Genomic DNA, 24322 nt, shown 5'->3' on the forward strand with positions numbered 1-24322 from the left:
CGCGGTACGCCTTGCACCCGTGCGCCGTGGGGGAAGTGGACAGTAGACGTTTGGCGACAGTATCCTCACAACGTCTTCATTCTCCGGAGCGCAGTAGAAGTTGAGTCTCTAGACGTCAAGAATGCGAAACACTTTCACGACACGGTACGTCACTCAGCGCAACTTGGCAGCATGGTCGAATGCCACGATCTTAATGGACAGGCTTGCATATGCTGTGCCGTTTCGAGCTCTAGATGTCCACCTTCGGGCTGCAGCGAGGCTACACGCGCGCCACGTGTTGCACATCACATCGGAACGGCGCCCGCCCAGGTTGACTTGTACCTAGGCTTCGGGGGTACCCCGTTCCGCGTCCCCATGTTTTTGGAAGATGATCAGACGATGCCGGTCATAGTTGAGGTAATCCAGATGTCTTGTGAGCGCGTTATCGCTGACGTGGTTCTGAGCTGCAATTTGAAGCATAACTCACCAGCCAGCATGGAAGCTTATGGGTATTCTTTTTGCTATGCAAGGCGGTGGACCCTGAGTCGATCGCTTGGCGCCGTCACGCGATCTAATCTAATCTTATCTGATCATCTCATCTCCGCAAAAAAAGTTCTGGTCGCGTTCGCGGCCGCAACACCAGCCAGTTGATGCATGCGCCCCGGTCGTCCTTTCCCAACCTACACCCAACATGGCAGGCCCCAAGGTACAGCAGAGTGCCAGCAGCGGCCCAGTGACCAAGCGTCAGAGGACACGGCACGAAGGTGAAAAGCACGTCGCAACACAGATCCGCCAGTCCAAGATATTTGCGCCGTTCCGAGTAAGCTTCCATGGCGCGACCAAGCACTCGCGCACGACTGACTCCATGATAGACTGTTGGCCTTGTGTCGCCTACAAGTGTTCCATTTACAGCACTCCCGCTCGGCAAAACGACCTTCCAGATCACTACCTCGGTCGGCCGCTCTCTCCAAACGTACGACCTCAAGCGCGGACTCAATCTCGTCTTCATAACTCGACCGCAAACCCCCGAGGAGATCACTGCAACAGTAGCATGGAACAAGGTCGTCTTCGCAGCTTGGTCAAGCTACAAGAAAGAACACGAGCGCGGCGTGTGGGTATACCAGCGCGGGAAAAAGATTGCTGAGCTAGAGATACCACGCGGCGGCATACAGCGCATCAGAAAATTGGTCGTCCTCGGAGAATGGATAGTAGGATGCGGCAAGTACAAGATCGAGGTTTGGAGGACAGCTACCCGCGAGCACTACACGACCCTCCACGGCGCATCGTCCAGTGACCTCTCGGGCTGCATCTGCAACATGCCCACGTATCTGAACAAGATATTCGTAGGCCGAAAGGACGGCTCTGTCGAGATTTGGAACATCAGCACTGCCAAGCTGCTATACACGCTTCTCCCGCCAGCCGCAGACTTCGGCTCTGTGACCACCCTACAGCCGACGCCAGCTTTGTCCCTCCTCGCTATCGCATACAAGTCCGGCCCAATTACAATCCACGACATTCGCGCCGACAAGGAGGTTATGCGCCTGAACACAGGTGGCTCGCAGAAATACCCAGTGACATCAATTTCCTTCCGGACCGACGGACTGGGTGCTGGCGACGATGGTCGTGAAGACGGTGTCATGGCCACGGCCAGTACTCAGAGCGGCGACATTACCTTCTGGGACCTGAACAAAGGCGGTCGTAAGACCGGTACTCTGCGCGGAGCTCATGGCCCACCCCCGGCTGTCAGTGGAGGCGTAGGCGGCGGCATCAGCAAGATCGAATTCCTCGCTGGACAGGCTGTAATTGTGTCGAGTGGCTTGGACAACTCTTTAAAGACATGGATTTTCGACGAAACCCCCTTCTCACCCCTACCGCGTATCTTGCATTCCCGTGGCGGCCATGCTGCGCCAGTTTCGACTCTTCGCTTCCTCCCCTCCAATTCAGATGGCTCCGACGATGTCGGCAAATGGCTTCTTAGCTCGAGTCAAGACCGAAGCTTGTGGGGCTGGAGTTTGCGACGCGACGGGCAAAGCACAGAGCTCAGCCAGGGTGCTCTTCAGAAGAAAGCGAAGAAGATGGGCCTCTTGAACGGAAACGCCGAGACTTCTAAGCACCATATCAAGTTGGAAGACCTGAAAGCGCCAGCCATCACCTGCATGGCTTGTTCTCTCAACCGCGACGGCGGCATGGGCGCGATGCCTGGCGTATCAGGCATCTGGACCAATTCATCCAAGGTCAAGGGCCAGGACAAGAAAGCTACAGAGGTCAACATGACTGGATGGGAGAGCATTGTCACAGGACACGCTGGTGACAAGACTGCGAGAACCTGGTTCTGGGGGCGCAAACGGGCTGGTAGATGGGCATTCGAGACAGGCGACGCTACAGAGGTCAAGAGCGTCGCAATCTCGTCCTGCGGCACGTTTGCTGTGATAGGTTCCGCTGGTGGCTCCATTGATATGTACAACTTGCAGTCTGGCCAATTCCGTCGCAGGTTTCCCGCTCGACTCACTCCGGCGGAAGCCAAACAATACAAACTCCGACAGCTACAGGCCGAGGAGGCTATGGACTTTGCAGAAGATTCGCCACGGAAGTTTGCAAAGGGCGAAGGCAAACACAAAGGAGCTATCACTGGTCTTGCCGTAGATGGCCTGAACCGTACGCTGATAAGCTGCTCCGATGATGGTAAAGTTAAGGTGAGTAACCTTTTCTCCCACTGCTGGTCAACACTAAATATCTTTTAGTTCTGGGACTTTGCTACCGGCATTTTACTTCACGAGATCGACTGGTACCCCATGACGAAGATTCACGGTCTACGCTACCACCGGAATAGTGATCTCATAGCACTGAGCTGTGACGATGGCTCAATCCGTGTATTGGACATTACCACCAAGAAACTCATTCGAGAGCTATGGGCATCGAAGTCCCATGCTGCGTTGCAGACTCTCGACTACACATTTTCGAGCGACGGCCGGTGGATCATTTCTGCAGCCTCTGACTCCACAGTCAGGGTGTGGGACCTACCGACGGGCCATCTCATCGACGCCATGAAACTTCGCCGAAAGTGTAACACAGTGGCCTTTTCACCTTCGGGCGAGTTCCTCGCTACTGGACTGGATGGCGAGGTTGGTGTGCACATTTGGACAAACCGAACACTCTTCACCCATGTGTCAACCCGCCAAATAACAGAAAATGATGTTGTCGAAGTGAATGCGCCGACAGCATCTGGCGAGGGTGGTGTCGCAGTCGTTGACGCTGCGACCGAAGAGCAGGCAGAAGACGAAGATCAGGACGAAGTTACAGTGCCAGTCATGGACCAACTCAGCGACAAGATCACAACACTCAGCTTGGTCCCGAAGTCTCGCTGGCAGACACTTTTACATCTCGATGTCATACGTGCCCGCAACAAGCCCAAGGAAGCTCCCAAAGCCCCAGAGAAGGCCCCTTTCTTCCTCCCATCCCTTGGTCAGAATCAAATCCAGGGAGCAGACAACACTGCTCTTGCACCACTCGACCAAGACCCCAAGTCTCGCATCTCCAGCTCCGCGCTTGCTTCGCGTTCTAGCGCCGCCACGGCTACCGATGTGTTCAGCCGTCACCTCGCACATGCGACCGAGACTGGCCAATATACACCTCTCTTAAGCCACCTCTCTTCCCTTCCTCCATCGGCTGCTGACATCGCAATTCGCACCCTTGACACGACGGAGCCTTACACTGAGCTACGAACGTTCATTGAGGCGTTGACCGCGAGACTACAAGAACGTCGAGACTACGAGCTGGTGCAGGCTTGGATGAGTGTGTTCCTGCGACTACATGGAGACATCGTGGTCAAGGACCCTGAGCTTGTGGGCGAATTGAGGAAGTGGCAAGAGGAGGCAAAGAGGGAACGTGAAAGGGTCGGTGGGTTAGTAGGATATAGTGTTGGTGTGGTCGGATGGGTCAGAAGCGCAAGATAGGCTTCTGGTTGCATTTGCATGTTTAGCATATTTCGCAGCTGTCGCCTTGTTCTTGGTGTACCAGTTGACACAAAATCAATAATTACGGTACTGCTTGCAGTTTCAAGTTAAGAGCTTTCGATGCTCTCCAGCATGACTTCGGTCATATCTCAGACGTATCTTGACCCACTGCCGTCTGATGTAGAGCAGGTGTTGCGCCCGCTACAGACATTGAGATCTGCGCAGCCATGCCTTCCGCACCAGCAACTTCCCAGCTGGCTTCCAGCGTAGCGGTTTCGTCACATGGCTGCACCGTGCCTCACCCAACTCCAGAACCCATCGTACTTCGACCACCTGGAAAGCCATGGCAGGGATCAATCACAGGAAATCGGTTCTCAGACGACCAAGAAATGGTAATCAGAGCTTCAGTCTCTCGAAGAGTTTTCCTAGGGTTTGATGTTTCACAAGGATGCCTGAGTTGCCCGGGCTACATACGCATCATCCAAAGAACACGATGCAATCATGCTCTACGAGCCGTTGCAGATACATGCCTATGCAGCCACCACTGCGAGTTCTATTACCTAATTTCATGAAGTCTTCATTAAACAAACTCGAGCTCATAATGATCGTGAGGCAGTGTTGTACGTGGTTGTGACCCGCTCTGCAGGTACGTTTCTCCACCATGACATCACAGCAAAATACATCATCGCGATGACACAAATTGATCGCGACGAGAACTTCTTACCCCTCATACTCACACTCACAAATCTTCCACTGCTCTTACTTTCAGCTCAAGCTCAACTACTACTACACCAACCAAACCTTACTCACATACTTCATCATGCCTCGCAACGGAGACGGATCCTCAGACAACGGCCCCATCGAGGTCGGCAAGGACGCTGTCCACGGCGCCTCTGGAGACGTACGTACCCTCATCTACCATTGCACATCTCAGGCTGGAGACTAACAGATACCAGTCAACCCTCGAGCACACCAAGAACAACGTCGCTCCCATGCCTGAAATCGAGAAGGGCGAAGGTACGACCCGGCTGCCCCACCTACCCCTCTCCGCATCCCAAGCTCTTTTCCAAACCACAACGAAGGAAGAAAACATAACTGCAAAAGACGCAAGCACTGACACGACGCAGCTATCGAAGGCATGAACGCCTCCGGCGGCGGCCTTGCACCAAAGAAAGGCCACACCGGCCAAGGCGCCCCCGCCACCGACTCGAACAAGCCCGCGCCTGTCGACGAGGTCACCAAATAAGCTATCACCACCAGAGCAAAGAGCGACAGCCATGCGCTCGGCCTCTAGGGAGATATCCCCGGTACCAGCAAGGGGTCTGGCTAGCTAGCTAGTAAAGCAAAGCAAGGGAGTAACATCTACAAGCGACAACGAACTTTTGCGAGTAACATCGGTAGTTGCGTTGCATTGCATTGCATGCTTGCAAGCGGCGTGGGCCCCCTAGATAGCTACGAAAGTAACGAATGGAAGTCAAATAACTCAAAGACGATCTTCTTAAGAGTATGTGGTTCTAGATTACTTGTGTTGGTGGGGCCAAAACGCGGTGTGAATGTTCGTGCGGTGTACATGCTGTTCTCGCATGCCATGTTCCCTGCGACGCCAAATTGGTGTTGATGGCTTAGTAGATAGTAGACTTCGTAAGCGAAGGCCGATAAACCTCACGCACAATCGCGAAGGCCGAATTTCACGTTCGTCCGTCTGTCTATGTACGGGACGAGCTGAGTCGTGTGAAAATACATGACTGCGCCGTTCGTATTGACGGAGTCCACGGAAGCCAGACATCCGTAACGGCCTATGAATAGACCCTGTGTACGTACTCCGGTCACGTCATTAGGCGACCTAGAAATAAGTTGGTTCTCATGTCATCGTGGCTGCTGGGCAAGTAGTTTTGAGTGGAGGCGGCTGGCGTCAGCCTGCATGCGAAGTCAGTCTCGCCTCAGCTGAGCCGGAGTCCGAAGCGGAGGGTTGGGATGCTTAGCGTGGGAAGCTGGAAGGGGGCAGAATCGTGGAGAATCGGTGGCCCTGGTGGAGCGGCAGTGGGGAACTTTGGTACCCAACAAAAAGCACATGTGAAAGGGTAGAGCATCAACAACATTGAGGAAACATCACGATGGGAGGAAGTACTGTGAAGTGGTAGATCGTGGTATTTGGCTAGATAAAGGCACCAGCCCTTGGTGAATTTTGTCCGCCATAGCCTATCCAGGAAGCGATATCCAGAATGGTTACCAAGTCTAAAACGAAACTGTTGCTACAAGAGTGTACACGCTCATGACGCCGTCCGACGCCCGGTAGTGATGCCACACTCCATATTTTCCCAACCCAGTGCCCCTGTTAACCTCAATGACCGAACCTTACGCCGACCCAATTGTCTAGGCCTGGAAGACCTCATCATTCGTGATCCACAGCCACCATCCACCAACTCGGTTTGCTTCTTCGCCCCCTTGGTGGATCTCTTGATGGCGTCAGTGCTAAAGTTGTCCCGCTGCGAGGGCCTCGTCGCTAACCGAAGTTGCGCCAGAGGCACTCTGCAAGTCGTTGAACTTTGCATCAAAGCCGTCAAGAAAGCCGTAAGAGTTTGAGTAAGAACCGTGGTCAAAGGATGTTGGACCGAAGGCATCGACTGAAGAAGAATCGACCATGCTAAAAGGGGGTTCCATGGGAGCAGTCGATGTTGGACTGCACTTTGGGAACGGGTCGAAGTCGAAGAAGTTCTCCATGACGACAGACTTTTCGTCGACTGGAGCGTAAGGTTGAAGAGAGAGAGGTAGGCCCAGGTCGCCCGTAGAGAGGCCCCCGAAGTCGACTGACACGGCAGGTCGCACAATATCGCGGCAGGATATTGTGTCGAGTCGAATTCGGGAGAAGCCTCAAAGCTTGATGGGGGAGTCTCAGGTTGGCACGATGAGTCACGGGGTGAGTCCATCGAGTCCATTGACTCTGGGCTGGGGAAGGAGGTGGGGATCTGCGCGGGGCAGATGGTGTCAAAGGTGTCGCGGGGTGGTGTAGCGAGGTCGAAGACAGGTTGAGGTGCTTCGCCGGGGTACTTGGAGCGGAAATATCTCAGCTCGGCCTCCATCTCAGCCATCTTTTGTTTATAGGCTTGCATGTTGGCCTCGAGCTCGTCCTTCTCGGTCTGGAGGACTTCGTATTCTTGGCGCTTCCGTTCGCGGGAGTTGTGGGCGGCGAGGCGGTTGCGCTTTACGCGCTCGATGCGTCGTTGCTCCTTCTCGTCCTCGGTCTTGGCCCGCTTCCGTGGAGGCAGGCTGGTCTTGGGCTCGGGGAGCACCTGCCCCCACGACTTGCGCTTCTTGACGGGTTTTGAGCCATTGCTCTCGGGCGCTGGTGTTTGTGATGCTTCCGACGAGTTGGACGAGTGGTGTGCGGGTGAGGGTGAGTGGTCGTAGTTCTCGATCATCTCCATTTTGATAGTAGTAGGCATGGCCTCGACTGATGGTGGGGGAAGGGGCGTGGAAGTCATGGCGGAGTTGTTGATGGTCTGGGAAAAGAGACTAGAGTCGAAGGTGTACTGAGCCATGGTGAAGTCGATGTAGGATGGAGGTCTGAGTGGGCATAGTGGGTGATTATCACTAGGACCCGGGCTGTGCGGCGCTGAGGACAGGTGGCATCTACGGACCCTTTAATAGGCAGCTGCCAAGCGCACTTCTGGACCCCTTGAACGCTTGCCCGCATCGGGGCCGAGCTAATTGTGCCCACTCCGACACACGCCCCCCTACGCTAGGAACTCAGCCATCAGCCGCGGGCCGTCCATCGTTTCACGACCCAAGTCAGGGGAGTGTGTTGCAGTCGTCTTACAGCTGCCCGGATTTCGTTCCTGTGTCGCTGTGCCGTCGCTACCAGTCTCAGATGGCGGCGCCGCTCCTCCACGGCCTTCTGCCCCCGTCTGAAGCAGGCGTAAACGGCCTCATCCAACTCCGACGTGCAGTCGCGGCGTAGCACAAGCTGATATTAGCCTTCTCACCGACCCACCTGTATCACTCGCTGCACCTCAGTGGCGACACGAAACAAGTTCAATGTAGCATGTCGTAAGATGCCGTCAGCCAAACCCAATACGCCCTTACGCCGCGCTGCATCCATCTCCCTCCGGAGCGTCTTCACAGTCACGCACACCCCCCAAATTATTGCGTGCAATATGCTCGTATACTTCACCCACGGCACGTGTAGATGAAGGCCCGAAGCCATTCCTTCTCGAAGCATCTGCACCCCATAGTTGCAATCTATTTGGCCGCGTCGCTAAGCATTCCACCCACACATCTTCATATCCCCACACAACCTTGCAATCTACAACCACCTTCCATAGTGCGACCTACTGCCGGAAGATTTGCGCAACCTGGGGTAAAGTTCCTTTGTTCGTGGAAGCACCGGGAATGTGCATAGAAGCTTAGCCTTAGCTTCCTTTCTTTATTGCTGCTGCAAACTGAAGCGTCACACGAGGCCCTTGGTTTCCGGCTTTATTCAAGTAAAGCATCCCTGGTGGGTTTCTGGCTGTATCCATTCGGACTTCACGAACTTGTAAGACGGAGGCTCTCCGGTAGTAAGAAATGACAAGCCGGTGGTTCGTTAAGCCGCACTCATCATCATGCGGCACCGAAATTACTTTTGCCTTATCGTCGTCTGGTCGTCCCATTGTCCGTTGCCACTACGCAATGGACTGAATGCGCAGGATTTCGAGAACAGGATTCCAGTCTCGAATAAAGACGGGTTGCGTAATACTAGGCTAGCGTCTCGAGCGTGCTTTGTCGTGGACATCGTGCGCTGCTCCACAGGCCGACTCGTCACCGTTTCAGGCACCAGAATTCGGACCTATCGCATCGGAACCGCTTCCAATCCAACGGTCCAGATCTTACTCGTCGCGTTCTTGACTCAGTACATGGGATCTACCTCAGTAATACTACCGCCTACACGGCATGCTCCAATGAGCTGTACAGGACTACGTGCGGCTCTGATTAGTATTCCCATGGAGCAGATGGCTCCTGTAAATCGTGAGAAATCATAAGGATGTCGGCTGACCTTCATGAAGCCAATACGGCACGATCCGAGATACGAAAAGGGGAGCATGCTCACGACGACCGCGATCATTGCCCCCTGGGTAGCTGTCTCAGTACCAGATCATCACAGCAATGATGCTGCCGCCTACGCGTCCTCGTTCAATGCGGGCCACGCAATGGCGACAACCAAGAAGCTTATGGATGAACCGGCTCTCGTGTATATCGAACTAATCAACCAAAGCAGAGCTGATCTAGGCGCCGACCTCTCCATCAAGACCATTGCTGCCACGCACACAGTGCCAGCAACTGTGCTAGGCATCATTAAAGAAGTCTCATTGTCATGCGTACATTTTCAGGCCGCAGCATAAAACGAGAAACCAATATAACCACAAAAGTCATTACGATAGTCTTCGTCATCACCATCGTCATGTGTGCCTATGTTTCATGTGCAATATGTGTTCTTGAGATTCCGAGCATTGATGCCTAGATCACTTCGACAAGCGTTTGTATGCCGGATGGTCGCAAAGCAAGCAGCGTCAAACTGCTGCCTATGCCAGCTCGGGATACTCGTGAAGTAAGGAAGAGCCACCCAGGGCAATCGCCAGACTCAGTATGAAGAGTAAGATGATGCTGAAGCATACAGGTTCGATTTACACGCATGTGATTAAAGAGTGACAATGTTATCATTTCCTCAAATCTGTACACACAAAGCCAGTCAAGTATCGCCCTGAAAAAAAAAAGAGGGCATACTGCGTGCAAAGGCGGTCTCTTGCTGTTCCAGGGCATCCAAAAGGCATATACGACGAGGCAGTGGACAAGCAGATAGTGGAAGATATATCGGCATTTCTCATCAAGGAGCACCGATCACTCCATCTATGGTCACCGTAGGCCTCTGACATGAACGTAGTACATCAGTCGAACACCGACGTGATGAATAATGAATTGAGAATGCGCCGGAGGTGAAGAACTAATAACCATGACCGATGAGATTGTTGCTGTCAAGAGGAAGCATATACTGAGGTGTATCGAGCAGTGCCCCCCGCCTCAGGAATGGGAACTATTTTTACATCGTTCGCAACCTCGCCCCGTCCTGGAAGTAGCAGTGGTATCTAAAGAAATTATGTGAGCACAACAGTTTTCAAGACATCAACTTGGTTTGAATGTCTCAAACCGGAACGCCCACGAAACCAATCTTCGGTTTCACTCTCGCACCGTCAGTGCTCTCTCCGCCCCATTGGCTGCGCCACTCCTGTTCTTCCGCCTTGATCTGTTCAAACGCTTGTAGTTCTTCGGGCTTCATGTTCGACTTGTCCTCGTCGTCCAGGGTCGGTAGACCGTTTGTACCGACGTCAACGAAGTCACCATCTGGCCCGGGTATGCCCAGGCCGGCGAAGGGAGGTTGTTGGAAGACCGAGTCGACCACGAGATACTTGCGACGAACGAGTGGAGGTACGTCGGTCTCTTCCGCAGGAACCTCCTCCCAACGTGCATGGGTGGGTTGTGTGACCTTAGGATAACACATCAGGTTGGTATGTGGGTCGTATACGCCCGTGAGATTTGCTTTCCGTAGCTTGGAGAGGTTCGAGTTGAATCGACTAGGGTATGTTAGTCCTGGTAGTCATAGATAGGTGTAAAATTTATGCATACCTTGCAGCGCGACCATGCTCAAATTGCCAGTTAGCAGAGGTGATGTTGACCTTCCGTTTTCCAGGGGCAGGCTTGCCATTTGCAGTAGGTACACTGGGCACACCGGTGTGATAGACACTACTGGCACCATGCCAAGCGACGTATTGGTTCTTGTTGTATGGCTCTCCTGGAGGTGGAAGCCTGTCGTTGGGGTCTGCAAGTTCACCCTCTACTGCGCCACTTTCCTTTGCTGCTGTAACGTAGTAATCGTCAATGACCCTCTTGCCGCCGATGATGATGCGCGCGCCAAACTCGCGGAAGACAGATCGTGCTGTGACGACACCGATGGCACGACCTTTGTAGGAATGAGGGATGATGTCGCGGTCGATCAGGTCCCTTTTCTCAGCGTCGTCGATGATGATCTTGTAGAGCTTCATGTGCTTGGTGAAGAACAGATAACTGTCCCTAAACCCACAGCATCGAGCCGGTTCAGTCGACAACATGTACTGTCTGTCGCCCCTGCCCTTGATGGTGAATATGCGCACGCGGTAGTCTCGTCCACCCATGAGGTTACCCAGCTTGTCGACCTTCTGCTCGCCCTCTTCATCTTCTGGTAGGTCAACCTCATCGTTGACTACGTCCATCATGTTGCCCTCTTTGTCTATAGGAACGCGCGTGGTATGCGACGGCCCTCCCTTTGGAGGCCTTCCTCGACCTCCACCAGACGGCCGTCCCCGCTTGCGCTTGACGGGTGTGCCGCCTTCGGAGTTGTCGGGCTCGATGACATTCCAGTCCGGCGGCCTGTTCTTAGGAGGGCGACCAAGACGCTTCTTGCGCGGAAACGGCTGGATAACTGCTGGAGAAGGTGAACGCTCAGAGGGTGCGGCTTCCTCGTCGCTTCCCTGAGCTGCTGATTCAGCATCCTCTTCCTCTTCCTTGGGTGTGTCGGCGCGCGATTCTGGTGCATCTATCATATCCTCGTCGCTGTCTTGCTGGGGTGTTGCGCTGCGAACAGGCGTGCTGCGACGCGCTGCAGCTCGCGATGGGCGGCCGCGCGCCATTGTGGCTGGTCGAAAACGGCGTTGATGTGGCGCAGGTGAAGCTAGCAACAGTTGTCGCGGTGTGTTTGTAACTCCAACTTTGGGATCCGGATGCAAATTGGGTGAAGGGCGGTGTCGGTGGTTAGCAATGCTCTTGCACTCCAGGAATGCTAAGGACCGCGACGTGAAAGAGCTAAGCAAGGGTCCCGCGCACGGCCCACAGCCATCACGTGCAAGCTCAAGCCAGGCGTTTTCGTCAACGTCTTCCCCAGACTAAACGTACATTCTCCAATACCTCACAAGTGGCCATCGTTGATCAAGCAATCATACCCACTGCAGTAAACGATGTCAATACCTGTCATGTCCAAGCAACGGCACGACCTCGGGAAGCCCCAAGCATACCTAGGTACCGCATCTCCACCTAGGTATTACGGGAATCATGAGAAACGAGCTCGTTGAACAGGTCTCTTCAACATCATACCAGCGAACATGATACCTGGAGTTATTTCTCTTAGAACAAACGGGTTCAGAGTATTTTATGAGCGCGTCGTCTGCATCCGCTCGATCTGTAGAGGGGTTGATCCTGCCAAAACCACCATACGCTCTTGGAACTTGCCACCTTGAAGTACACAGAGTCAACCCGGCAGGACCAGACGTGTATATCAACAAACATGGATCAGATGTCAAGAGCGCCGACTCCAACAGCTCCCACACACTCGTGGCCTCATCCGTTCGACTAACCCCGTAGCCTCAACCACACTGCCGAACCTACAGTGCAGGACTGGGATAGTGACGAACAGCCACCATGCCTTTTGATCGCATCATCAGTGCCAAGAGGAGCTTTACCGGTATCTTCTCTCGAATGAGTATAGCTCCGTGAGTCGGAGATGTTCCTATCTCTGCTTTGCTATGCTGACATTGTCAAGTCCCTCGCCACCCTGCTCCGCTAAGCACAACGAGAACAATGCACCAAGCTGTGAGACTCCAGGACCGTCCTCGCCTGTCGCGAGCTCAACTATACCTGATTCTAGCGACGAATCGCCTATCAGAGAGAGTCCATCAATGCGCAAAGGTCTAATGGGCTCGTTGCGAAAGCAAAAGCTGCGGAGCATCGGCTCTTTACGCAGCTTGCGCTCACCTACCAAGACCAAGCAGTCTGATATATCAGAGTGCCTCGTGGATGGTGTAAGTATCTTTCCCCACAACAGAGAAACGACCACTGACTCTCTGTCCTCTAGAGTCCGCTGACCCCGAAGCACCGCCTCAACTCATCGCTTTTACTCTACTTCGAGGAGTCTCCCCCAGACAGACCAATATTCGATCTTGACCGCATGGACCCCCGAACCTCGAGTCTTTATGTCCACCATTCCTCGCCGGTACCGGTCCCACCATCCTATGAACAGATCCCGCAATCGCCTGCGGATTCATCGCTCATACCAGATGGAACTGTTCCACTATCACCAGCACCTATCCAGAAGATTCTGGACTCAGAAAAGACCATGATTCTTTCGCCACCAGCATACACCCAAGCGTACGAACCAAGTTTGGAAGCGATGAGAAAACCAGCTTCAACAAAAAGCGCTCTGTCTGACAGTCTTCGGGAAGCTGCAGTCTACTTCAATGAGCCCCTCGTTCGCTTTCCAAACCCAGGATCCGACTATCTGCCTATCGACGATTGCTTTTCACTTCCTGCTAAGAGCGAAGACTTAGGTCAGACATCAGCCCGAGAGGATCCGTCTGGGGTAGATCGTATCGATAACTCGCCAGTCTACAACAACCCGGATAAGCCATCAGAGGATGCGACCACCAAGGTCTCCAATGAAACGAATACAGACAGGACACCAAAGGAGCATGCACAGCTTATCCTTGAGAATGGCTACCAGGCAAGCGTCTACCGTCGAGCAGACGGAGAGTGTCGCATGAAAATCAAGCTGCTTGCCTTTTGCAATGAAGATGACGACGACGACAGTGGATGGAACAATGAAACGCCAATCAGGTATGCTGCCGCAGAAGAAGAGAAGCTGGCATCACAATTGAGCGCTATTATTCGGGATGCGGGGCTTACCTCTGTGTCTGACAGCGAGCTCAATGAGGCGTTTGCTACTGGAAAACTTCCAGCATATCTGGATGTTGACCCAAGTTGGCACGTCGCCGAGGAAGTGAAGATGGGAAAGCGTGATAGTTCCTGGGGCGAGCATACTGGGCTCTACGACGGTAGCGGCTATGGATCAAGATCCAGCTCCCGACCTGTGACTGGTGTGACTGAGACGGCCGACGTACCTCGTACACGTATCCCTGGAGCATTCGTCGACCACGAAAACGAAGCGCCTATGATCATCCGCAGGCTGTGGGACAATACCTATCCGCACAGCCCGGATACGGACTCGCCTGTGAAGGCTATCGTGGCTGATCCCGCAATCTCCGCAGCGCAAGAGCAGCACAACAACCCCTTGCAAGACTACGAAGCCTTCCAGGGCATGTTGGATCTTGGTGGCAGTGCATAGATCATCGGGTACGCACTTCGTTATGCAGGGTCGTTTAAATTCGCTGGGTCGGGTCGGGCCCTGAAAAGTGTGACAGTGACCGATCAGGAACGGTACATCCGGCATCCTTCCCAGCAAACAGTATTCCATCGATAGAGTCTCCATAGTTATCAATGCAGCCCACAAGTTTCTTCCACATACGCGTCTTCCAGCTCATCCCACACATGCGCAGCGGGGCGTTCGCGTGCCCCAACTCTCATGATGGCACCACTGTACCCAATAGCCGTACCTGTAATCAAAGTTCCAGTCCGCAGATCATCCGAGTCTTGCATCAGTTAGTCCAACCAACGGTAATCGAAAGCAGCGAAGATCCGGGCTCCAGAAGGTGTAGGAGGGAAATCAGGCCATGTCGGCTCATGCGACTTACCCGAGTCTGGGACGGTGACTGGGGTGTGCAGTGGAGTTAGCGAAGATGTGCGGAACAGCTCGTACGATGTTTAGTATTTTGGGTGGGCAGCAACATGATCTAACACATGATGATTATGCTGTGATGTGAGACGCCGCTGGTGTGCCGGCCTTGCGCGAGAGTACCTGCTGGCGTGCTTAAAGGCGTGGTGGCGGGCGCATTCGAGGCTGTTGCGGTGTCCCTTGGTTTGCCCCGCGTGAAGTTCAGAATGCCAGGCCAAATCCATGCTTCTTGTGGGGAGAACGCCAACGACGTCGTTATCCTTGGCTGCGGCATCATCGGCTTGTGTACCGCGTACTATCTCACAGAAAGTGGAAATACAGATCCAAAGAGTATTCATCTGGTTGATTCGAGTCCGAAGTTATTCCATTGCGCGTCTGGCCTTGCTGCGGGCTTCTTGAGTGCCGACTGTACGTTTGGCAGCGTACGACGCGTGCAACATCAGCGCAGCGCGTCTTTCAACACCTGAACACTTTGTCTAACTATGAAGTAGGGTTCGCACCATCCGTAGCTTCCCTCGGCGCGTTATCCTTCAGACTTCACGCCGACCTTGCGAACGCGCATTCCGGACGTACAACATGGGGATACTCGCAGTCCACCGGAATCTCTCTTTCACAAGACAGCGAATCAGCCATTGGCGGTAGCGGCGAAGACTGGCTTGAGAATGGAACGAGTCGAGCACAATTAGCGAATCACAACAAGCCCTGGGAAGAACAGGCTGCCGGACCAGAATGGCTTCGGCGCACACAGGAAGGCATCATGGAGATTATCAGTAGGGATGGGACGACGGCACAAATTGATCCGTTGAGATTCTGCCAGTGGCTTCTGAAAGAAGTTCAGAGAAGGGGGGTCATGATACATCAGCCCGCGACGGCGAGAGCCATCATCAAGGATGCAGAGGACGTGCTGTGCGGTGTGAGGATATCAAAGGGTGATGACGCCGAGTCGGAGATAGAGTGTAAGGTCCAATCTATACTACCCAACTACACGATTGCTAACTACCGACAATAGTACCATGTAGTCGTCTCGTGATAACCTCCGGTGCGTGGTCTCCACGCGTATTCAGCACCCTCTTCCCATCCTCGAAAGCGCGCATCCCCGTCTCCTCCTTAGCTGGCCACTCGCTGCTCGTTCGAAACCCACACCACAAGCCCGAAGAGCTCGACAAGGAAGTCTGCCACGCAGTCTTCGCGACAGATACACTCGGCTTCTCGCCAGAATGGTTTGCGAGACTGGGTGGAGAGCTGTATCTGGCAGGACTCAATAGCACAAATATACCTCTGCCAGAGGTTGCAACAGACGTTCAAGCTAGTGCGAAGGCTATCGAGCAGTTGAAACAGTGTGCGAAGGCTATGATGGTGAACGTCCCAGGCAGAGACATGGAGATTTTGAGGGAAGGCTTGGTAAGTTGATACTGAGAGTGGAATGTTGAACTGGTTTACTAATCCCAGGCAGTGCTTCCGTCCAGTCACATCTAGCGGCCGACCCATAGTATCGCGGATACCGGACGAAAAGCTCGGAGGTATCAGGACGAAAGATGAAGGGAACGGAGGTGTATACATAGCAGCGGGGCATGGTGCCTGGGGTATATCGCATGCGCCTGGTACTGGACTTGTTCTGTCAGAGCTGATAGAAGGGCGGGAAGCAAGCGCGAATATCGAGGCGTTGCAATTACCAACGTAAAGTGCTCTTACTCAAACAAAATGTGTATTGGGTATTCATCAACTGGCTATATCGGAACAAACGTGCTGGCCCTGTGACGAGTATGGAATCGGGCTTGTGGTTTCTGACATCATCCAGTGCACGGTATTCTTGGAGTTAGCGCAAGACTGCGCCGCACGTTCGCGCATTGACTCAGCAGTTGACCTTGTCGAACCGTCGTACAGTGCTACTATAGCAATTCCAAGCAGACACAATGTCTACGAACCCTGCCGACGAGGTTGCCGCGAGGAAACGACATGAGCGCGAAACGAATCCCATTCACATCGAACGACTAGACACAAACGTTTTGGCTGGTGCGTGTAGAGTCAGACAACGTATCGAGAGTTCTCTGGAGCTAAAGATCGTATCTAGCGCTACCGAAAGATATGGACATACTATTGATTGAACAGTCCGGTGAAAGCGCTTGGTGTGAGAGTTTCCGCATCGATACAAAGCTGCAAGACGGCTCGGAGAGACAATACTTCGTGAAGGTTCGATTGCCTGTCTCGTCAAACGAGAGAGCCCATCTAATGGAAGCGCAGACCAAGATCGGCGAACTAGGAAAACGGATGATGGAAGGTACCTACGAATCCGAACTACTTTATCACTCTTACTGCCCCGAACATGTTCCAACACCAATTGCCTGGGGAGCCTATAAAGACCACCCGGACACATGGTTCTACATCTGCGACTTCCACGACATGGCGATGGAGAAACTGGATCCAAGTGCCTTTGTCGACATCATTACTGGGGTGCACAAAGCAAGTATGGGAAAATCGTCGCTCGGCAAATACGGATTCCACATTCCAACTCACCTTGCTCACGTACCGAACGACAACACATGGGAAGATTCGTGGGAAGTCTGGTATAATAGAGCCATGCAGACCATGTATGATCTAGAGAAGAACAAATATGGGATAGACGAAGAGTTAGAAGTCATCTTCGAAGCTCTCCGTTCAAAAGTCATACCCAGGTTGCTCCGCCCTCTGGAAACCGGCGGTCGCTCGATTAACTCATGCCTCTTGCATTCGGATCTATGGCCTGGAAACTGCATGCTGGAGAAAGATACTGGTAAGATCATCGTCTTCGACTCGTGTGCTTTCTGGGGCCATAACGAGTGCGACTTGGGCAGCTGGCGTGCGCCGCGGTACAATATGGGCGAGGAGTTCTTTATCTGCTATAAGGATGTCGTGAAGCCTTCGCAGCCAGAGGAAGATTGGGACGATCGCAATAGACTTTACGCCATGTTAGTACAGTCCCATGGAGGGAGTTGTTTTTACTCACTAGAATAGTCGCTATGATCTCTTGGTCTCTGCGCTTTATCCCAACAGGCCCGAGTTTCACGATAGGTATGTGTAAAGACACTTACGTTCGAATGTCAGGCTGACTGGCTTCAGGGCCAAAGCTGAGATGAGAGGGCTCGTTGAGAAGTTCCCTGGCGGCTTCGAAGACTGGGAAGCCCGACAAGTGTCTTCACCACGCGACCTGTAGAGGTCAAATGCGATCTCGTCAATGGCTGGCTTAGGTCTGTTTGTTTGCACTTTTCACAGTGACTGCTTACCCCGCGTTTGATGTGCTCGAAGTAACCGTGCCGCAAGACTAGATTGCAGAGACGTCAAAGCGTGCCTTGTGAGTCAGGTGCCACCCTTCTCTGTCGTACCCTGTTTGAGGCATTCAGCTCTGAACAACACGGCTGTCCGATCAGAATGGTCAAGAATGAAAGTAACGAAGCCGCGGAAGAAGAAGGGGCTGCGAATAGGCTCGCAGACCAAGAAAAAGAGGGCGCGAATGTCGAAGACACTCCATACACCACGTTCACTCCCACTCAAAAGCGACTATTACTAGGTGCCTGTTCTACAGCAGCGGTATTCTTAACAATCTCATCGTTCATATACTTCACCGCAATTACAGCGATCGCAAACTCATTGCGGGTTTCCATCGAACAGGTCAACTGGTCAATCACCTCGTACTTGATAGTATCGGGAATCGCACCCTCGGTCTTCGGCAGTCTGGCTGACGACATCGGTAGACGACCCGTACTTCTTTTGACCCTCTGCATTTATGTTGGGGCAAACATAGGACTGGCCCTCACGCAGCATTATGCGACTCTCATAGTAATGAGATGTCTGCAAAGTGCTGGCGCTTCAAGTACCATCGCGATCGCCTTCGGTATCATCGCAGACATTTCGATACCTGCAGAAAGAGGATCTTACGTGGGTGTGTTAATGGGTGCTACCAACGCTGCACCATGCTTGGGGCCTGTCATAGGTGGAGTAGTTTCAGAAAAGCTATCGTGGAAATGGATCTTCTGGCTCTTGGTCATTGTTGCCGGAACTTTGCTGGCGACACTTACCCTCTTCCTTCCGGAGACCGAAAGATCCCTTGTAGGAAACGGGAGTCTTCAACCAGCGCGCCTCGTGAACAGATCCATATATTCGCTTGTATCTCGTCGTGAGACCAGGTCTCCGGCAGCTGCATCTTCTCGCAGTCGTGGTTCCGCCTTCCTAGGACCTCTCAAATCACTGTCAGCTCTCCAGAACCACGCCAACTTCATCGTGATCTTAGCTGGCGGTATCACGTATACTATGTATACGTGTCTCGCAACCTCGCTCTCAGCAGCAGTGATTGCGGAGTACAATCTGAACTACCTTACAGCTGGGTTGCCCTACCTTCCAAACGGCGTTGGCGGTATCCTCTCGTCGTATGCGTCCGGCAAACTTCTCGATCACGACTACAAAGTCACTGCGCGCAGACTAGGCCTCCCAGTAACGTCTCGATCGGGCAACGAATTCCCCTTCGCAAAGGCTAGACTGCGATCGATATTTCCGGTGGTAATCGTTAGTGCAGTGGCTACCATAGGCTACGGTTGGGTATTGCACACGAAGTCGCATATCGCGATACTACTCGTGGTTCAGTTCTTCTCCGGAGCGGCTCAGGTATGCATCTTCGCGACATGTGGGACGCTGCTCACAGATCTGAATCCCGGGAGAAGTTCGACTGTACAAGCGAGTTATAGCCTCGTGAGATGCGCTCTCAGTGGTGCTGGCGTGGCGGCTTTGGAGACCATGGTGCGCCAGATAGGATACGGGTGGACTTTTACCGTCTTTGGTGGCTTGGGACTTTTGTGTGTACCCATACTTTGCTATCTGAAACAGAAGCGTGCTCTATGAAGCAGAGACTTCGTCGTTGGGCGATAATGGGTGGCGGGATGGTCGCGTCGCGACCGTGAACATGACACGTCTAGGCTGAGGTTAGCGTCCCGTGCCGCCTACGATGCCCCGCGGCAGGTACCTTGCATCAACACACCACGTCTTCAAGATGACATTACCTGCCATTAATTTGCTCTTCAGCATAAATTGCAACGATCCGAAACACAGTTCATGACAGCGCTCCGCCGCACATCGCGAGGATCGGCATTGCTGATACCTATAACGCTCAGTCATTTACTGTTTTGAGACATCGCTCAGCTCAATACCAAGGCCAACAGTCTGCCCAGCAGTATCAGCCACATCAACCATATCAATCATGACGGGCATCGAGGCCAACCCGAAGACCCAGGCAGAAATATTCCAGCACTCCCCTTTACCAAAAGTGAAGGGCTCCTTCAGATTGATACAAGTCAGACCTGATTTCTCCGTCGACGGCCTCCCCGACTGCTACCTACAAAATGCGCTAGTTCAAGAATCGAACTATGTCTGTCTTTCATATACCTGGGGCGAACCAGGGGACGAGTTCCCTATCAAGCTCGATGGAAAGCTACATTATGTGCGCCAAAACCTCTACGACCTCCTCCAAGCGGCACGCCAGCGTCTCACATTTTGCACATTGTGGATAGACGCGTTGTGCATAAATCAAGCCGATATCGAAGAACGAAACCATCAAGTTCAGCAGATGGGTGACATCTTTGCTGGCGCGAGATTGGTCGTGTCGTGGCTAGGCAATAATTTCGAGACGCAAGAATTCGTTCGAGCGGTGGGGCAGAAGTTCGACCGCCAGGCCTGGAAGACTTGGGAGGATTTTTATCACAGCAAGCACGGTGATTCACCTCAGGGGAGCAGCTCTCAGAACGCAGAGCCGGACTCCAGCAGTCGCTCCGTCCCAGCTTACGATCTCAGTCAAGAGAATACGTACGACTCCGAGATCTCGGACTCTTCACTCATTAAGAAACATTACGATCTCATTGCAAACAATGCCTACTGGCAAAGGGCGTGGGTCGCACAGGAAATGATGCTAGCAAACGCGCAAGTAGTGATGGCTGGAGAACACGTCATCGACTTCCTGCCACTCGCGTACTACTGTGTGCACTCGACAAAGGAGTTATATTTTAGTTCTATCATGGAATATGCGTATCTGTTGTACTGGTCACAGGACGACTACCTCGAGAATGGCCCCAGCTGTTCGATCTTGCAGAAAGGAAGGCGGCAGGCCACCCATGGATTGATCTACCTCCTACGATGGTTCCAAGGAAAATGTTGCACACTTCGACGGGACCGCATTTACTCCTTGCTAGCGATTTGTAAGGGTGGCGACAAGGTCAGGGTCGACTATGATGGTCCAGATACCGAGCTCATCATGCAAGTCCTGGATGCATGCAAAGAAGAGATGTGCTTCTGCACTGCCGCCATCGTTGCTCGCATTGTGAAAGGGCCTGACTTCTCCCATCTAGAACAAGAAACTTACGCCATCACTGTAACGCATGACTTCAAGCTTCAGGCATACAGCTCGGACCTCGAAATATGTCCATCATGCTCTCAGCAGGTTACTCAATCCCGACCTGGTGTGTACTTTTGCTTGCACTGCAGTTCCGATGTTTGCCAACACTCTCAGGGGCATCTCTTTTGGGATAACACTCGTCGTGACGACGTAGTAGATCGCTTTCGGCGTCGTGCTGGTCTCCTATGGTTAGCCAGATATGATCTCCGCGAGCCGCGCGTGCTGTGTAGGCCAGGACAAGGAATCGAGATCAACCGCGAAGAGGTCGAAGGCGAGTTCTACACCTTGCGATTTTCTCTTGGTACACTCGTCGATGTCAAGGGTGTCGAATTTGAGACGAAAAGCACGTTCATTCATCGCACACGTGTCGTGGTTGATCACAATATCTGCTCTTCGGCATGAAATCATGCCTAGGCAGAGATGCTGGGTATGTGCGTGCTGTATCCTAGTATCCAGCACGCATGGATCCTGGCAAAGCCTGGGTTTCTCGTCAAAACGATATCATGATGACTAAAGCTACCTCCACCGACCATATGACTACATCAGCGAAGTACGTGAAGAATGGTAAACGCTCTCAGACGCCCCAGATGTGTAACAATGTACCCGATGCAGGAACGTGTTTGTGGAACCAGTGTCTTTTACGCGTGTCCCAACTGCCCTTTTTGCACACATTGCCATCCTATGCATCTACCTTTGTGACCACGTCCGACGGCGGCTCGCCTCGTTCCAGTCTGCACGGCTCGGTCTCCTTCCGCATTCATTCAAAGAAAGACCCTTTCCTCATATACATCCTGGCAATACTGAAGACAGGCTTTGACTATTACGTTGCGTCCTTGTATAGTGAACCCATGTTTGATCTGTCGACAGAAATCCAATACAGCGGTGATATTGCTTGACTTATCATCCTCGACCAGGCCGTCACTGTTAAGTTTGATCTGCTTGCGAGTGTCGTAAGTGCCGGCTGCGCCGCTGATCTTTGTAATGGTGAGCTTTTGTAGCTCTTTCAAGCCCAGGATAGCTTGGAGTTGGAAGTCATGCAAGAACAAGTCGAATGAAATTGGGCGGATGGAGAACGTTGTATTGCCACTCCCAGGTGTACACAACAATGGCGAGTAAAGTGTGACGCTAAGCTCGCGAAGTCGTGAGAAGCGCTTCATCGTGGAGGAGTTGACTTTATTGCACCTTTGCGCGAGCTCGCGGGCGTCCTCTTCACTTCTGCCGGGCTCGTCTTCGAGGAATACTATCCCTCTCTGCCCGTTCACGTTCTTTGTTTTCGCCTTTCGAACATGGAGATGCAGAGACCTTGCCTCCAGTGAGACCATGATTCTACTGAGAGCTGTACAGTCGTCGAACTCGAAACGCGCTGCCTCCAACAAACAAGAGAGCAGTTCGCTTCGCAGGCTCTTACTGGTAAGACAAAGAGACGGTAGAAACGGTGAGTGCTTCCTCTTAAGTCGGATAGTCTGCTCATAGTCCTCAGAGAATCGCAAGTGTGGCCAATCCTGACAGGCTATCGATTGCTTTTCGTCCAGGAAGTACTGCTTGTAGACCATGCATCGAAGCTCCTAGTAGAAATTGTCAGCTCAAGTTACAGTAAGAATCGGTACGGTGATGACACGTACGGCAGGTAAAGTCATGAAGAGGTGGAATGCGGGTTGGTGAAGTAGCTCTTCAACGTATGGGTTGAACGCGATCAGAAGCTCTTCGAAACCATCTTGCGCATTGTAGACGTCCAGACGATTGGTCGCGTCATCCATAACCAGTGCCATGGTGTCGTTGGAGGCGGGGCGTGTCGAGCGGGTGAAACACGCGTGGTTAGAGCGGACTGTGTTTACCACAGACTTCGGAAGGCAAGAGCGACCAGAATTGGGAAGTAACGGAGGGTGCTGTTCGGCGCGCTCTCTCACGTTTTTGCGAGTGACAGCGGTAGCATTGTATTCTGCAGAATACTTCCAACTCTGGTGAACGAGGTAGTCGCGTGGAAAGTCTGGGTACCTACATATGTAGGTAGAGGCGGCGCGCTAAGGCTATCACACTAGAACCCATCCGGCGTGGTCACCCAAAGTTGCACAGTCCTGCTGTAATGGCACTGCCAGCCGAACTCTAGACTGAGTCGAGGATCTTGTGTGGCATGTCGAACAGCTTCGCCAAGAGATGCGTCGGCGATAGAGACATGCTACAGATGGTCGCAGAGGTATGCACTACCGCCCCCGTAGGTTAGGTAGAGCAACTGTGGATGTTCAAGAACAAAACTATCAACTGATACTTTGTATATTCTCGTTGACCAGCTAGCACTATTATCATACTGCATACCTCGACATTACATCCCTACTCGTCATCGTCGTCGTCATCGACAACAGGTACGGGGTCAGCTTTGCCTGTGGTCTTGACCTTCCGGTCCTTCTCCGCACCAGCTGGCTTCTTGCCTTTCGGATTGGCATCTTCATCGTCGTCATCATCTTCCTCGGGCACCGCGGCTTCGTCATCATCCTCATCGCTCACGTCGTCTTCCTCCTCTTCTTCATCGTCTTCATCGTCTTTGGGCTTGGTGCGCTTGGTCTTCTTCTTTGGTGCTACAATCGAGTGTGAGAAACTTATATACAGTGGTATTGAGTGACAGTATTGGCTTACGAGGCTCTTCGGCGTCGGAATCGTCTGAATTGAAGTTTGATCCGTCAGACTCGTCATATCTAGGTGACATGTGTTAGCACTGTGATGAAAGTTCCCTAATCGAGAGTAAAGCGCAGCCCAGAAATCCTCGACGCTCAAAGGAGAGACGTGACCGCCGAGCGAATCCAAGTGAAGAGCTTTGTGAGCATTGTTGCGAAGCGCGGTCGCGTCAACCGTTTCTCCACCCCGAAAGCCTGGGCGCAACACCGATTCCACGCCTGTCAAACTCTCGTAGAACTTGGTAACAAGGCCAGAGATCCTAATCCACTTTGAAGAGGAAAGGCAATTGCGATGCCTTCAAGAGGGGATGCATGCGACGCGAAGTGCAAGGGCCATGACGTCAAGGAAGCGCCGACTTACTCTTCTTCCTCTTCGCTCTCATCACTTGGGAGAGCGACAAGCTCCTCCTCCTGGTTCTTCCTCTTTCTTGTGGACATTTTGTCGTTCTGGAGAAATTTGACGAAGGTTGGTAGGTCAAGGTAGTGTTTGGGGTAGGGCGAGAGCTGAGAGCTATGGAGAAGCTTGCGAGCGGGGACCCAGGGACGGGCGCCCGGATGAAATAGACAGCACCTACGCAGGCCCTACCAAGGAGGCTGGGAAGCCAGGGCTCTTGCGGCTTTTGCTCAATGGCTTAGTTCGGGCTGTTCGGGTGTGTCCAGGTTAGCCAATCATTGGCCATGT

At 52.9% G+C, this 24322-nt stretch overlaps 8 protein-coding genes across 8 annotated transcripts; 4 read left to right on the plus strand and 4 right to left on the minus strand.

Annotated features, from left to right (window-relative positions):
• Positions 1–670: 670 nt before the first annotated feature.
• J4E92_005621 (uncharacterized protein) lies at positions 671–3932 on the plus strand (the record flags this gene model as incomplete). The annotated part of the gene is made up of 3 exons (XM_051497000.1): positions 671–799; positions 852–2672; positions 2721–3932. 3 exons carry the CDS (start codon positions 671–673, stop codon positions 3930–3932), a joined length of 3162 nt encoding a protein of 1053 aa, XP_051352660.1.
• Positions 3933–4533: 601 nt separating this feature from the next.
• On the plus strand, positions 4534–5178 carry J4E92_005622 (uncharacterized protein; the record flags this gene model as incomplete). The annotated part of the gene is made up of 4 exons (XM_051497001.1): positions 4534–4539; positions 4702–4833; positions 4889–4949; positions 5060–5178. 4 exons carry the CDS (start codon positions 4534–4536, stop codon positions 5176–5178), a joined length of 318 nt encoding a protein of 105 aa, XP_051352661.1.
• A 1226-nt stretch (positions 5179–6404) lies between these two features.
• Positions 6405–7471, minus strand: J4E92_005623 (uncharacterized protein; the record flags this gene model as incomplete). Its single annotated transcript, XM_051497002.1, has 2 exons — positions 6405–6673; positions 6745–7471. 2 exons carry the CDS (start codon positions 7469–7471, stop codon positions 6405–6407), a joined length of 996 nt encoding a protein of 331 aa, XP_051352662.1.
• A 2636-nt stretch (positions 7472–10107) lies between these two features.
• J4E92_005624 (uncharacterized protein) lies at positions 10108–11629 on the minus strand (the record flags this gene model as incomplete). Its single annotated transcript, XM_051497003.1, has 2 exons — positions 10108–10537; positions 10590–11629. 2 exons carry the CDS (start codon positions 11627–11629, stop codon positions 10108–10110), a joined length of 1470 nt encoding a protein of 489 aa, XP_051352663.1.
• Positions 11630–14765: 3136 nt separating this feature from the next.
• On the plus strand, positions 14766–17749 carry J4E92_005625 (uncharacterized protein; the record flags this gene model as incomplete). The annotated part of the gene is made up of 7 exons (XM_051497004.1): positions 14766–14967; positions 15051–15515; positions 15569–15960; positions 16013–16160; positions 16465–16572; positions 16631–17504; positions 17656–17749. 7 exons carry the CDS (start codon positions 14766–14768, stop codon positions 17747–17749), a joined length of 2283 nt encoding a protein of 760 aa, XP_051352664.1.
• Positions 17750–19783: 2034 nt separating this feature from the next.
• On the plus strand, positions 19784–21373 carry J4E92_005626 (uncharacterized protein; the record flags this gene model as incomplete). Its single annotated transcript, XM_051497005.1, has 1 exon — positions 19784–21373. The coding sequence occupies one exon, from the start codon at positions 19784–19786 to the stop codon at positions 21371–21373; it is 1590 nt and encodes a 529-aa protein (XP_051352665.1).
• Positions 21374–21650: 277 nt separating this feature from the next.
• On the minus strand, positions 21651–22740 carry J4E92_005627 (uncharacterized protein; the record flags this gene model as incomplete). The annotated part of the gene is made up of 3 exons (XM_051497006.1): positions 21651–21702; positions 21818–22536; positions 22594–22740. 3 exons carry the CDS (start codon positions 22738–22740, stop codon positions 21651–21653), a joined length of 918 nt encoding a protein of 305 aa, XP_051352666.1.
• A 559-nt stretch (positions 22741–23299) lies between these two features.
• Positions 23300–24078, minus strand: J4E92_005628 (uncharacterized protein; the record flags this gene model as incomplete). Its single annotated transcript, XM_051497007.1, has 3 exons — positions 23300–23544; positions 23603–23661; positions 24002–24078. 3 exons carry the CDS (start codon positions 24076–24078, stop codon positions 23300–23302), a joined length of 381 nt encoding a protein of 126 aa, XP_051352667.1.
• Between the last annotated feature and the right edge of the window lie 244 nt (positions 24079–24322).

Source organism: Alternaria infectoria, assembly GCF_024043175.1.
Source record: "Alternaria infectoria strain BMP 0036 chromosome Unknown scaffold_8, whole genome shotgun sequence".
NCBI classification, from domain to species: domain Eukaryota; kingdom Fungi; phylum Ascomycota; class Dothideomycetes; order Pleosporales; family Pleosporaceae; genus Alternaria; species Alternaria infectoria.